This window comes from Coenobita brevimanus, chromosome 71, assembly GCF_032717465.1.
Source record: "Coenobita brevimanus isolate Jiangsu-jjx chromosome 71, ASM3271746v2, whole genome shotgun sequence".
NCBI classification, from domain to species: Eukaryota; Metazoa; Arthropoda; class Malacostraca; order Decapoda; family Coenobitidae; genus Coenobita; species Coenobita brevimanus.
The window spans coordinates 41,134,015-41,149,000 of NC_137024.1; the positions used below are offsets into that span (position 1 = coordinate 41,134,015).

At 43.6% G+C, this 14,986-nt stretch overlaps 1 protein-coding gene across 1 annotated transcript in view; it reads right to left on the reverse strand.

The window, feature by feature from the left end:
* Sh (Potassium voltage-gated channel protein Shaker) overlaps positions 1-14,986 on the reverse strand; it is a 201,139-nt gene that overhangs the window by 52,498 nt on the left and 133,655 nt on the right. Inside the window, exon 3 of the mRNA XM_080277993.1 lies at positions 6,209-6,474. Coding sequence (XP_080134119.1) covers positions 6,209-6,474 — 266 coding nt within the window. The remainder of the gene's footprint in view (positions 1-6,208; positions 6,475-14,986) is intronic.

Genomic DNA, 14,986 nt, shown 5'->3' on the forward strand with positions numbered 1-14,986 from the left:
CCTTTATTTTCCCTCCATCATCTCTTTTACCTCCTTCCTTTTTCCGCTTTACTTCCCCCTTCAATATTTTAAGTTCCCTATTTTCTTCCCTACTCTCTTTCTCTCCGTTCTTCCCTCTCTCTTCCTTTCCTACAATCATCTCTCTTCTCCCCTTGTCTCCTCCGGTTTCTCTCTCTTTCTCTTACACAATCTTCATTTATTCTTTTCTCTCACCCACTCTCCCTTCCTCTCTCTCCCTCCTACCATCTCCTCTCCCCTCACTTCTCCCCTCCCCTCTCCCTCGTTATCATTCTCTTAACGGGTCAAGCCGAACGAAACATTCTGGCAACTACTAAGGGGATCATAGGCACGTACGGTAAGAAAGGCGGACGGAACAATAAGGGAAGAGTGTGAACGCTGCAGAGTAAAACAAATAGGCGAAATAACAGGAAAGTTGATAGGGTGAATGATACAAAGTGAACCAGAGATCAACAGAAGCCTCTACGGTGAATAAGGCGGACGAAACAATACGGGATGGGATAGTGAACGATACGGCGTAAAACAAATAAACGAAACAATACGGGAACTGACAGGGTGAATGATACAAAGTGAAGCAGTCCAACACAAGCATCTACGATGAAAGCAGAATGAAACAATACTGGAAGTGATAGGATGAACGCTCCAAAGTGAAACAAGCAGACGATGCAATACGGGAGGTGATAAACGTGAATGATACAAAGTGACAAAGGCAGCCCAACAGCCCAATACAAGCACGTAGGGTAGGCAATGCAAACGAAACACTACTGCAAATGAATGGATAAACGCCGCAAAGTGAAAGACTAAATAAAACGGGAATTGAACGGATGAATGCTGCGAAGTAACACAAATATACGAAACAATACAGGAAATAAGATGAACAATACAGAGTGACAGACAGCCCAACTAAGCGCCGTGGTGTATTCATGAAGGTTAGTATCCCTTCGTTACTTTTTTTTTTTTTTTTAATTCTCGCTACTGACAGACTATTATATTTAAGGAGAATCGCTGTGAAGACGTTAATGAAGACTTATGAAACGGGGGTCGTCCAATTTAATCCCTTCACACCGATGACGCGTTTCTCCATTTTATTCTTGTTATTTTCTGACGATTTTACTCAACCCTGGAGATTTTTCGCACTGGAGAGGTTAAGTGTAATCTACCGTTTGCCCTTTCCATACAAGAGGGTTTCCTTAAAATGCATGAAATCGTCTGGAGGTTGCAAAAATATAATTGAAAGTATACGTCATCAGTTAGAAGGGGTTAAAAACAATAACATAATATACAAAAGACGTCCTCGTACTGAAAGTTAAGGTTAAATTATGCCAAACATTACTTATTTCTACTTTTGAACTGACTCAACCCCGTTTCTTTTCCCCAAACTTACTTCCCCTTTCTACTTCCTTATCGCCTCTCCCCTCCTCTATTGTCTTTCCCTCATCTGTTACTTCCAGTCCTCAGCCTTCCCTATCCTCGTTTTCTCGTACCTATCCCTTCCCTTACTCCCATTTTCCTCTGCAATCCTATTTTCCTCCTTAAATATTCCCTAATCTTTCCCCTTTAGAATTACCTTTATTCCCCCCCTTTCCCTCTCCCTGTGCTCTCTGCCCTTCTCCTTTCCATCTTTCCTTTCCCCCATTTTGTCCTCTTTTCCCTCTTTAACATTCCATTCCCATTGCCCTTTTCCATGTCCTCTTTCCTTTTCATTCCATCCCTTTTTCCTAATTCTTCCATTTCCTTCCCTTTGCCCTTCTCCTTTCCCTCTCTCTTTCCCATTCTCTACCCTTGTCCAAATTCTTCCCCATTCCCTTACCTTAATATTCTCTGCTTCCCCTTCCCCATACCCCACAACTATCCCCTATCCACTCCACCTTTCCTTCTCTCCATTTCTGTCCCCTTATCCATTCTCCTTTCCCTCTTCATCCACTGCCCCAAAATTCCCCTCCCTTACCTCCTTTCCCCAATCTTCCCCATCACTATTCCCTTTTCCACCATCTTTCCTCTTCCTTCTCCCCAAATCATCCACTCCCCTTTCCTCTCCAGCTCCTCCCCCACCAGCAGACTGCCCCATCCCCCACCTCGTAAAATTCAAATATCCGTCTTTCCTCTCCCTCACTTCAAACCTACCCATTTTCCCACTCCCCTTACCCCAATCGTTTCCCATCCTCTCTCTCTCTCTCTCTCTCTCTCTCTCTCTCTCTCTCTCTCTCTCTCCATTCCTTTTCCCAACCCTGTCTCTATCATCTCCACCCTTCCCTTTCCCCCCATTTCCTTCTACTTACAAACCCTGTCTCATCTCTCCCTCAGTTCAAACCTACTCATTTCCCCATTTCCTTTATCATAATCCTTCCCCATTCCCCCCCCTCTTTAAATCCCTCTTCCCAATCCTCCCCTATCATCTTCATATTTCCCTTTTCCCCATTTAAGCCCACTTACAAATCCTGCTACATTCTCTCCGCTTCAAAGCTACCCATTTCCCCATTTCCCTTACCCTAATCTCTTCCCAGCCCTACCCTCCATCAACTCCCCGCTGTCTTATCCTCATTTCTTTCCCTCTGCCCACAACCGCTGCTCCCTTTCTTCCTTTCCTCTCCTGCCCTCTTCACACCCCTCTCTCTCATTCACTTCATTTTTCCCCATTTCCCCCCCTCTCCCCACTCTACCCATCTCCCCTAAACCCGCTGTTTGCCACATCTCACACCTCCCAACATTCAGATATCCTCCCCTCCCCTCCCTCCCTCTAATCCTAACCTCCTTTTCTCTCCCCTCCCTCTAGTCCTAACCTCCCCCCCCTTTCACCCTATCAATTTTATCTTCATTCTCATTCCCCTCAGGCCTTCAAATCCGCGCCGTCACAGTTATCTTTTTATTTATTCTAATTTTCTTTACTACCACGCGATTTTACTAGGAAAGACACCTCGTACTCAAGATGATAATAAAGATACGAAAATATACTTCGCCCAATCACACCCGAGGATGGTCATGGATATCTTCTTCGACCCTTAACTATCGAACACCATTAATAGTCGGTGGCAATACTAACAAGACGTCATCGTAGGGAAGGGGTAACTGACTACCACTTTTCTTTGCTCGTAAAACTATTGTCGTCCACATTTGTCACTTTTCTCTTTACCTACCCTTTCCCCAATCCCCACTTTCCCCCCTCCTCCATTTGTATTCCCAGCCCTGCCCATCTCTCATCATTTTCCTTCATTTTTCCTTACCATTTTCCCACTTTTCAGTTTTCCCCAACTCTTTCCCAGGCTTTCACCCTTAGTATCCATGCCTTCCTAATCTCTACCCCTTTTCCCAGTCTCTTTTCCCTCCTTTCCCTTTTCCCCAAGCTTCCTTCTGCATACTAAATCCAACCCCATCAATATTTTCAATTTTCCCCAATCCCTGTAATCCCTAATCTCTCCGGAGGTAGTAGCCTGCCACCTCTTCCACCTCGTGCAAGTTTAATGCTCCATCTCCATGCCAACTTCAAACTTTCCTCTCTCTCTCTCTCTCTCTCTCTCTCTCTCTCTCTCTAATATAATTTCTCTTTTTCACCACTCCATCAGACTTACTTTTCTTCTAAGTTCACTCCACCCCCCCTTTTTCCCAATCTCTTCCACACCTTCCACTTCCAGTCTCCCCTGAACTAGCTGCATTCCACCTTCCTGAGCTAGTAAATCTTTTCCTTCCCCATCAACTCAAACCCTCTCCATCTCCATTCCATCTCCAATTACCCTCAACCTGTTGTCTTTGGATATCCACCTAAAAATAAATATATAAATAAAAAAAAAAGTGTCTTTCACTCCTTTACTCCTCTTTCAATATCCACTCCAACTTTCCCTCTCTCAATCCCTATTCCCAGACTCCTTCACTACACACACTAACCTGACAATATTTTTCTTCCCTGCAAACTCATCCCTTCCCCTTTTCTCGGTCGTTCTTAACACCTTCTTAGCCCAGATTTTCGTCCTTCTGCAGCTATTTCACGCAGCTCAGTGGCAGTAAAGAGACAATATCACGGCTCTATAGTCTTTACGTGGACAGATGGCAACCTTAGGCCAAGTTGAAGTAAAAAGGGTATAGCTGCTTGCCACCACGCGAAGTTCGTCTAACTTCAATGCTCTTTCCTTTTCCTAACTCAAGCCTCTCACTTTCCTATCCACTTCTACCTCTGTTCTCTCCAACTATACCTTATTCCACACTCCATCCACATCCCAATCTCACCTTAGCTTGTACGGTGCCGTGTTTTTCAGCTAATAGAACGTAAATCTCTACATTTTATAGTCTTCCTCTGTATTTCCTTTTCACCCTTTCCCGATTCCCTTCCCCCCAACCTCCTCCCATGTACAGCAGACTCCACCCACCCCAGTCTCCTCCACTCCGATCTCTCCTGAACTAGTTGCTTGCCACCTCGCCAAGGTCGTAAAACTTTAATGCTCCTTCCTCTCACTCTTAACCTTTTCTTCCCTATCCACTCCTCCCTCTCTTCTCTCCCCATCCCCTGTTTCTCACTCCACCTCACTCAGTCTAATCTCACATGAGCATGTTAAGTGCCACCTCACCAAGCTCGTAACACTTAAATCTCCCCTCCCTCCCTCCTCTTTATTCACTCTTACTCCCCCCCCCCTCCTTTCTTCTACCCATCCCACTCCCCATCCCCCAATTCTCATTCCCTGTTCCCCACTCCATCCACACCCCAATCTCATCAGACACTGCTGACTGTCACTCCAGTAACTTATGTTCCTGCTCCTTACTCGAAGTTTTTCCCTGTCTTTATCTACTCATCTCCTTCTCACATTCCGTCCACTTCCCCAATCTTTCCTCATAGCATTCCAACTCACTGCTCCAAGTTTACAGAAATTAACTGTATTTCTTCCTACTTTTCCCCTTCCTATTCACTCATCCTTACTTTACCATCCCTCTCTCCTCTTTCCCCTTACTCCAACCTTTTCATCTCCTACTTCAATCCTATTCCCTCCCAACCCCATCTCTATTTCAGTTTCTTCTTCCCACACTCTAAAATTCCCCTAAACATGTTGATTACAACCTCGTAAAACAATAATATCCCTCTTCCTACTCACTCCAGCCTTCACCTTTCCTGTCCACTCATCCCTCCCCATTTCATCCCCTATTCCCAATTCACCTGAACCTGTTGACTACCACATCTCCCAGCTCGTAAAGACTTTAATCTCCTTCCACTTAGTTCCTTACACACTCTAATCTTTCCTCTCCTCCACTCGTCCCTTCCCTCTCCCCGTCCCTTTACCCGACTCACCTCTCTCTCCCACTTTCCGGAAATGAACTAGTGTATTTTTCCGGTTTAATCTAGTATTTCATTTTCCCATCCACTCTCTTCTCTCTACCCATCCCCATTTCATCTCCCATTTCCTTCTTCCTCCACCCAAATCTCACCTAAACTTGACTGCCACCTCGCCACGCTCGTAAAAACTTAATTTCCTTCCACTTACTACCTCTAATCTTTCCCTTCCCTGTTCATTCACCCCTCCAAGCTCTTCCCATCCACTTTTTTTTCCAATCTCCCCAACTCTACCTAACGTAACTAAACTGATTTTTTTTTTTTCGCTTTCATCATCATCATCATCATCATCATTATCATCATCATCCGGATCTCCTTTCGCACCCAAGGGCAGGGTGATGAGTAGCAATGTCCAGACAGCAAAAACTTGTCCAATCCAAATAGGCCACACTTCCATTCACTCATCATTCAAGCCCCCGGAATCCTGGCTTTAAACTCATTAACTCTTCCTATCCCTAATACGCATCCCCTTACTCTATCCATTGCATCCCCATACCTCAAATCCACCTTAACTTGTTGCCATCTCTCTCACACCTCGCAGAACTTAATCTTTTCACCCTTGCTCGCTCTTCCTTCTTTCTTTTTCCTTCGGTCCTTTCCCAACCCCTTTCCCCTAGATCCTCTTTTCCATTTCACCCATACTACTCCCATACACCATTCCACCTGAACTTGTCGACTGCCACCTCACCCAGCTCGTAAAACATTAATCTCCTCATCTTTGCTCACACTTCCTTCTCCTTTCCATTTCCTCCTACCCCTTTCCACTCCCCTCCCCTATCTCCCCAAAATCATCTCTATCATCTCCCCAAACCCACCTGATTCCCTTCTACCCCCCCTTCATCTACTTTTTCCCCCAACACCCCCCACACCCCAACCCACCTGAACTTGTTGATTGCCACCTCGCCCAGCTCGTAGAACTTGATCTCCTCGGCGAACACATCGAGCGGCACGTTGACAGGCCGCCGCAGCCGCCCGCCGCTCTGGTAGTAGTAGAGGATCGCGTCGAAGCTGGGCCGGTTGCGGTCGAAGAAGTATTCATTGCGCAGCGGGTCGAAGTACCGTATCCGTCTGGCAGGGTCGCCTAGGAGAGTGTCGGGGAACTGGTTGAGCGTCCGGAGCTGCGTTTCAAACCGGAGCCCGCTTATCTGAAAGAAACAAGAGGCTGGTTTAGCTTTATGCCCAGCCACTGCACAAGGGGCATTATGGTAGTCAATCAGTTGTGCTGTCAGTCTTCCCCAAAAATAAACCTGTAAAAGTCGAGCTTACACCATTCCCATTTCTTTTCACGTGTCCAACTCTAGGCACAGACTAAGCAGCTCGTTCCCTGAGACCCAGCAGTCCTCTTTACGTCCTCACCTCCGCAGGTCACCACTTCTGCCCTAATACCCACCATTCATATTGATTACATGCTAGGACTGTCTCAGACCGGGCTGGTTGATTGGTATTAGCAGGGTTTCATTTATGACATGTGGGGTCTTTTGGTAGATCAGTAAAGTCTGCTTTAACGAAATCCAAATCCTTACCCTGCTCCTTGCCCCAGCCAGGATTCCCTATACTGCTGGATTAACAGAAAAAAAAAAAAAATCCAGCAGTCTGACTTGCCCGAGAATCAATCTCGAATTCTTCCAGTTGCGAACTAGATATATTAACCAATGCACCAACGTCTCCTCTTGAAGGTAGGGGAGGAGACCGAGGGAGAGTTGGCTTTGTTGGTGAGATGGAGAATAAGGGAGGAGGATGGTTGGTTAGGGTGTTGGTTGGTGAGATGTACTGAGTTGGTCTGGCTGATGAGAAGGAGAAAGGGAGGTGGAGTGGAGGAGGTTTGGTTGGTAAGGGGAATGGTGACTGTGAGAGTGGTAAGTAGCAGAAATGAGGTGGGACAGGCATTACATACTGCACCGGTATTTACTTTGCAATCATCATCATCATCAGCATCATATAAAAATAATGGTAATGATGATGACACTATTAATAACAAACAATACTACTAATGTTAACAAAGGCAGCAACTATTAGACTGTAATACCATCATCAGAAAAGACACCTTAAATCTGCCTCATACAAAATAATAACAATTTACTTTCATATCTCCCGTCTAGCAACACAGTCTGTAAGGGGTAACCTCGTCATTTCTGTCCCAACTAAGCAACAACATGAACACCTGTATATTCTTCAAACAAAATCTTTACCTTCCTCTCCTGGTAGCACATTATCTCCATAGACTTTCCAATCATGTCTTCAGGTCTAAGAATCACGTCTTGTTTCTGCCTTCATTTAACAACTTCACTCGACGTAGTTTATTTGCTATTATTGCTACCACCAGACGATTTCATTCAGCACTGGAATGACTTTTGAACTTGAGTTAGTCATAGTCTAATAAGCTTATTAACCCCTTCACACCGAGGTATGTTTTTTTTTTTTTTTTTTTTTAATAACAGAACGGAGGAAGGAAAAACAAATGGAGAAAAAAAATAATCCATACACCAGATTACTGGTGTCCTCTGTTCATAAAATATCTGTAACAGTTAGACTTGAACAGTTGTAGGTTGAAATTTGGAGGAAAACAACTCTGGGGAAGCGAGTTCCAGAGAGATGCAGTTCGGGGAATGAAAGAATTCTGATAGGCAGAAGTTCTGCAATATGGTTGAGTGACATTCCAGTCATGAGCGCTACCAGATGCCCGTGTAGCACGAGGGAAGGCATGGGGAGGTGGCACCATGGACGCAACTTCGTCTGAGCATTTGCCAAAAAAATATCTGTAAAATAATGCAAGGGAGGCAACATTCCTTCTTACTTGCAGGGGAGGTAGTTTATATGTAATGGCAGGGTTGTTAATGATTCTAACAGCTTTATTCTGAATTTTGTCTAGTTGTCTTAATGCAGCCTCTCCACAACCACTCCACAAGGGTGAGCAATATTCAAGCTGAGAGCGCACATGACTCTTATAAATTATAGCTAACTGCTCATCGGCGAAGAAGTTACAGATTCTGTACAATAATCCAAGTTTCTTTGAGGCGGTTTTAGCAAGTGATCTGACATGAGAGGTCCAGCTGAGGGCACTGTTAAGTGAGACACCAAGAATTTCAATACTTTTGGAGATGGGAATATTAGTAGCACTGAAGGTAATGTACGAATCTGGCAATATCTGTCTATTAGTAAACTGTATATATTTAGTTTTGCTAGCATTAAAAGAGACAAGGTTGTTTTGTCCCCATTCACTGATTGTAGATAGATCTTGATTTATGGAGATGGCTGTGTTGAGTTGAGAGGTAGAGATATTAGACTTTGTAAATGGATGTCTGAGTGTGAATGAACTATGTAGTGTTGAGTCATCTGCATATGAGTGAATGGGATTGTGAGTGACAGATGAGAGATCATTAATATGAACCAGAAATAGGGTTGGCGCCAGTACTGATCCCTGCGGCACGCCGGCGTTAATTGAGTGGAAATTCGAATATACATCATCTACTTTTACTCTTATTTTCCTGTCACTAAGATATGAAGAAATCAAAGGAACAAAAGACGTTAGTCCATAGCAAGGGAGTTTAGACAGCAGGGAACGGTGCCATACTCTGTCGAAAGCTTTAGAGATATCAAGAGCTACTGCATGAGTTTCTCCAAAAAGATCAATTGATTGATGGATGGTATGAGTTAAGAGATTGAGTATGTCAATGGTGGATCTTTCGTGGCGAAAACCGTATTGTCTATCATTAATTAAGTTGTTGGATTCAAGATGTTTAACAATATGCTTGTTAATTAAAGTTTCAAATACCTTACCAAGAGAAGATGTGATAGCTATTGGTCTGTAATTGGAGGGGTCAGACTAACTTCCTTTCTTCGGAACTGGGTGGATATTGGCTTCTTCCATGAATTTGGGAATAAAGAAGTACGTATGCATAGTCTGAATAATTTAGCTAGGACAGAGGCAAGTTCAGGGGAACATTTTTTCAAAACAATTGGCGGAATTCCATCTGGACCTGGAGCTTTGTTGGTAGGTAAATTGTCTAGGATGGATTTTACAAATCTTGTCTGTATTTTAAGTGGGGCAATTTCGGGAGAATCAAGTTCCAGTACTGAGACACTCTGGCTGGTATCATCTATGGTAGAGTTTCTTGCAAAGGTACTAGCAAAGATATCTGCTTTCCCACGTGGGTCATTTGTAATATTGCCATCTGAAGATTTTAGTGGGGGAATGGAAGATGACTTGTTAAAGTTATTATTGAAAGAATTAAGAGTTGACCAGAATATTCTATTGTCATTAGGGTTGTTAAGTAGTTTTGATGCTAGCTTTTGAAGAAAGTTTGATTTAGATAGATTTAATACAGCTTTTGCATGATTTCTAGCAATTTTAAATTGGGAGCGTGATTCAGGTGTTTTTGATTTTAAGTAAGAGTTATATGCTAATGACTTTTGGGCTGTTGCTCTGGCACAATTGCCATCAAACCATTTTGGAGAGTTTGATCTTTTAGTGAATTGTTGACTTGGTATGAATAAATCCATACCAGCTAGTACTAAGTCACAAATGTGGGACTGGGTAGAATTGGGATCACTAGAGAAGAAAGACTGCCATGGAACATCAGCAAGATAATTTCTAAATCCATCCCAGTCTGCCCTGTCAAAGTGCCATCGGGTCACCCTGACAGGTTCGGAATGGGGAGGTGTAGGAGGGTTAACTAATGAGGCTTTGATGAGATTGTGGTCAGAGGATCCAAGTGGTGACAGTACCTCTATCCTGTATTGATCTGGATTATTTGTCAAGAATAAATCCAAGAGATGGGGATTATGGTCAGGATTATCAGGTATTCTGGTTGGTTGCTTTACCAACTGAGTGAGATTAAACGATTCCGCAAACAGCTCGCATTCTAGACCAGCGTCGTCAGTCCGGGCAGAATGCAATAACCATTCAACATTGTGTATGTTAAAATCACCCAAAATGGTAATTTCATTGCCAAGGGCAAGGTCAAGGTTACTCAACTGAGTGGATATGGAATCAAATACACTGGGTTCCGAAGAAGCATTGGGATAAACTGAATCCATTCATCGTGATAGCAATAAATAAATCAATAAATAGGTCATCGGATAACAGGATTAAATCAGATTTCTAATACAACGTACCAACCAATCGTGAATCTGCTCTTGCTCGACCATACTAAATTTGAACATCCTCCACTAATCTGTCTTCCACTACATAAACTTTCAGAATCCTTCGCAATGTTTGGGTATTTTAAGTCTTATTATATGCAACTTCCTACCTACTTCCAAAAACTTCTCGGCAGGGCATTTCTGAAACACACACACACACACACACACACACACACACACACATACAACCTGAGGCCATCCCACTCCTCGCATACTAATTCCTTAGTAACTACCTCCGATCTCTCTGTCAGCACCCGGCCTAATCCCTTCACCCAAAGTACGTCAGTTGGTTTGATGTCTGCTTTCCCGTGGCGATTTGGTTCAGCCTGGGCGAGATTTTTCGAACTGGATGGGTTAGATGGAGCCTTCATTAACCCATTTACTTCTAGGTATCCTTAAGTAATATCGTCTGGTGGTAGCAAGAATAAAATAAGAAACACGTCTTCATATCGAACGAATGAAACTTTCCCTCTCACCAGCCAAACAGCTCTATGATTTCCTCAGCCTCTTTCCTCAATATTTTCTCTTAAACATTTGTACCTGGTCAGCTTTCAAACTCTCCCACGTTTATTGGGTGTTTAATTACATCTTTACTGTGTTGGCTGTCTGTGTTGCAATGACTTAATCCCTCTTCAATAATAGGTAAATAATATATACCTCAAGTGTAAGTGAGGTTTTGGATGGATTAAATCTTTGCTTAGCCTGGGTGTGAAGTTTTGCATGGTTAAAAAAAAAAAAAGAAAAAGAAAAAAGGATATTCTCTCTAATCGATTCCTAAATTTTCCCCTTACCTTCCTTCACTTTCCCACTTCATCTTACCTCACCATATACATCATCTCATTTCTCCATCAATATCAGTCCAGTCACTTCTAATATTCACTTTACAGATTACATTTCACCAAGCATTTTTCCGACAAACTCTCTCTCTCTCTCTCTCTCTCTCTCTCTATCACACACACACACACATCACGCATTTTTCCCACAATCTCTCTCTCTCTCTCTCTCTCTCTCTCTATCACACACACACACACATCACGCATTTTTCCCACAATCTCTCTCTCTCTCTCTCTCTCACTTATACTGCCTTGTGACACACATCATCACATCTCTACCTTTTTATTACACCCCCTCTATCCTCACCCCTCTCCCTTCCTGTTCCCCTTCCCCTTCTCTCTCCAACACTCATTCCACACCCCTTCCCAACTCAAACCTTCCCCCCTCTTCTCCATACCCTCTCTTTCATCAACCTTTTCTCCTCCCCCCTCATTATTCTCCTCAAATCTACTCTTCACTTTCTTTTTTACTCTCCTCATGGGGACTGGAAGCCAAATACTTATCGCTTGGATAAGTATTTGGCTTCTAATCCCAAGTTAGTCGTGTTCACTGCTGAATAAAACATTTCTAAAGTACAATGTTTTCTACAGTAAAAAGTATGGAGGACAGCCATAATGCAAAATCGATATGTACATTATAATTTACACTTAGCCATTTGTATAAAATTTCCATGACAGATTTTCTATGCTGCATGGTGGTCCTTTACGCTTTTACCTGACGGCTTCGGTTGGAGGGATTGGTGGGTGAGGGGGTGAGCCTTCGTCCACTGCTGTCCTTGTCTTTGACCCATGGAACAGTGACCAAGCCTTAGTTATAACCCACCCTATGGCAAGGCTTCGTAAGGACCAAGAAGGCGTTGCTGTTTACATTCCATTTTATACCATTCTACCTTTGCTATCCTCCAACCATCTCTTCCCTGTCTCCTTTCCCCCCCTCTCCCTCCTCTCCCTTTCCTACTCAAACTTCACTTCTCCTTTTTCTCCTCTAACTCTCCCCCCCCTCCCTCTATACTCCCTATTCCTCAACCTTCTTTCCCTCTCTATATCCTCTCCCTTCTCCAGCCATGTCACCTCTCCCCTCTCTTTCTCCAACTCTCTCCTTCCCACTCCATATTCTCTCAATCTTCAACCTTCTTTATTCCCCTCCCTTCTTCAAACATCTTCTCTCTCTCTCACCACCACCCTTCTCTTTTTCTTCCCCCCTCTTTCTCCTCCAATCCCCCTTCCCCTCAAGAGGTGAGAGGGCGTGGAGTGGACAATCAAATAACCAGATTAGAGTTCAGAGTGCGCCTGTGCCTCTCTCTCTCTCCCCCCCCCCCCGTGTGTGTGTGTGTGTGTGTGTGTGTGTGTGTGTGTGTGTGTGTGTGTGTTAAAAAAAAGTCCAAGTGTATTCCAAGGTGTGTGTGTGTGTGTGTGTGTGTGTGTGTGTGTGTGTGTGTGTGTGTGTGTGTGTGTGTGTGTGTGTGTTAAAAATAAAGTCCGAGTGTATTCCAAGGTGTGTGTGTGTGTGTGTGTGTGTGTGTGTGTGTGTGTGTGTGTGTGTGTGTATAAAAAATAAAGCCCCAGTGTATTCCAAGGTCTCTCTCTCTCTCTCTCTCTCTCTCTCTCTCTCTCTCTCTCTCTCTCTCTCTCTCTCTCTCTCTCTCTCTCTCTCTCAGCGTATTCCGAGGTGGGTGCCGTGCCTCTCAAATTAGGGGGGTCGAGTGGCCTGTTACCAGTTGCCTTCCTCAGGTGCACACGACAAGGTTTTAATTATTTCTTTTATATTCCTCCTTTTTAGTATTTTTTTTCCTTCTATTTTTCTCCTTATTCGTATTTAAAACTTTATATTAATTTTTCATTTTACATTTTTTTTCCAACCTTTTTACTGGCATTTTTTTAATAACAATTTTAGTGAAGGGGAGAGATTTTTTTTCTTTCTATTTTGGGAGCAGATATTTTTAGAAAAGTTGGAGAGGGATTTTCTGTCTTTCTGGGGACACTTTTTTTCTTACATTGTTAGTGAGCCATTATATTCTCATTTTCGGGAGGGATTTTTTCATTCTGGGGGATTATCCCGTTTCTTGGTGGTAGGTGATGACGACCATCATCCACTCACTTGATGTAGCACTGTCTTCCCCTTTCTAATTCTACCTCTGTGTCTGCCCTCCTCTCATCCTACTTCTCCCTTTCCTTCCTGTCACTTTTTATTAAGCTGGCTCTACACTGAATGGCAAGCCTAATGGTTTCCTGGAACGCAGGAAACCCTTTACAACGCTGGGAAGTAACCATATAACCAAATTATGAGGTGAAAAGGAGCCTGCCGTGGTGTCCCTGTTAACTGGGTGGAGGGACGCAAATGCGGCGTCCATCCAAGAGCCAAATTTCCAAACTATTCTCAGCGCCTTGTTGTGGTAAAGCGCTGTCAGCTTAAGGGAACATCGTTCCTCTGCACAGGAGAACCCTGAAGGAAAGGCTGCCTACCTGAGGTTGATGGGTCTCCTCGGCAAGACAGACTTGAGTTGAACAACAACAACCGCATTTCTTAAACGGAAGACTGCTGTTTTGGGTGGCTTAGGAATATTTGGGAAGTACCTCTGAGAATCGTTTTTGGATTTTTCTGTGGATTTTTTTTCAAGAAGCACTTTTTTCTTAAAAAGATATTCATATAAACTTTAGGAAGAGGTAAGGCAGGCAATATCTAAAGCCTCCAGTTCAAAAGACCTCTCATACGCCGAGTATATCTGTCTGGTAGCAAGACGAATAATACATAAGTGTCACCGTATTACACACGCGACGATACAGTATCACATTAAACGCGATAATTATTGTACTTGTAACGATGCTCGACAATGGAGGAGGATGCGCTTGTTTCCAGTTGGTGACAAGATGTGGAGATAGGTAATTCACTAAAAAAAATCACCAATATCAAATTTAAAATGGTAAAAATGCAGCAACACTCAAAATATCGCGGCCTTGAACACTTTCTCAATATTTTAGACTGACAGCAACAACAGCCTGGCTTGAAACAGGCCAGATGGCAGTACCGTCACATCCATTACACTCTTCCTATGCTCTTTGATGCTTTTGCTGTTACTACTACTACTGTTTTACTACTACTACTACTACTACTACTACTACCATCACCATTTCTACTACCAGTACGATCACTACAGCACCATTACCATCACCAACCACAACATCCCCTTCCAAACTACTACTACTCCAAACTCCCCTGCCACTCCAAGCCCCCTTAACAATTTTTCCATTCCTCCCTCTCCACCAAACAATTTTATCGTCAGTTCTACTCACAATGCCTGGAGTGAGTTGGAGGAAACACCACCCTCTTCCCACCCACTATTTTTCCCCTGATTTGCCCACAGTCTTCACCTCCAATCCTAATGAACATTTTTATTAGCTTTACACACACACACACACACACACACACACACACACACACACACACACACACACACACACACACACTCAATTTCATCAATATTCATCAACTTTGCCCACTGTATCAGAAGCAAGCTGGAGAAGAGAAGTTATCTCCTCCACTCCTTCCCCTACAGCAAGACCCATCCACCCCCAACATCTCCACCCACCACTGTCCTCATCCCCACATCCCCATACACCCCTCCCCCCACCATCCCCATCCATCCCAACCCTCTCCACCGCATCACCATCCACCCCAAAATAC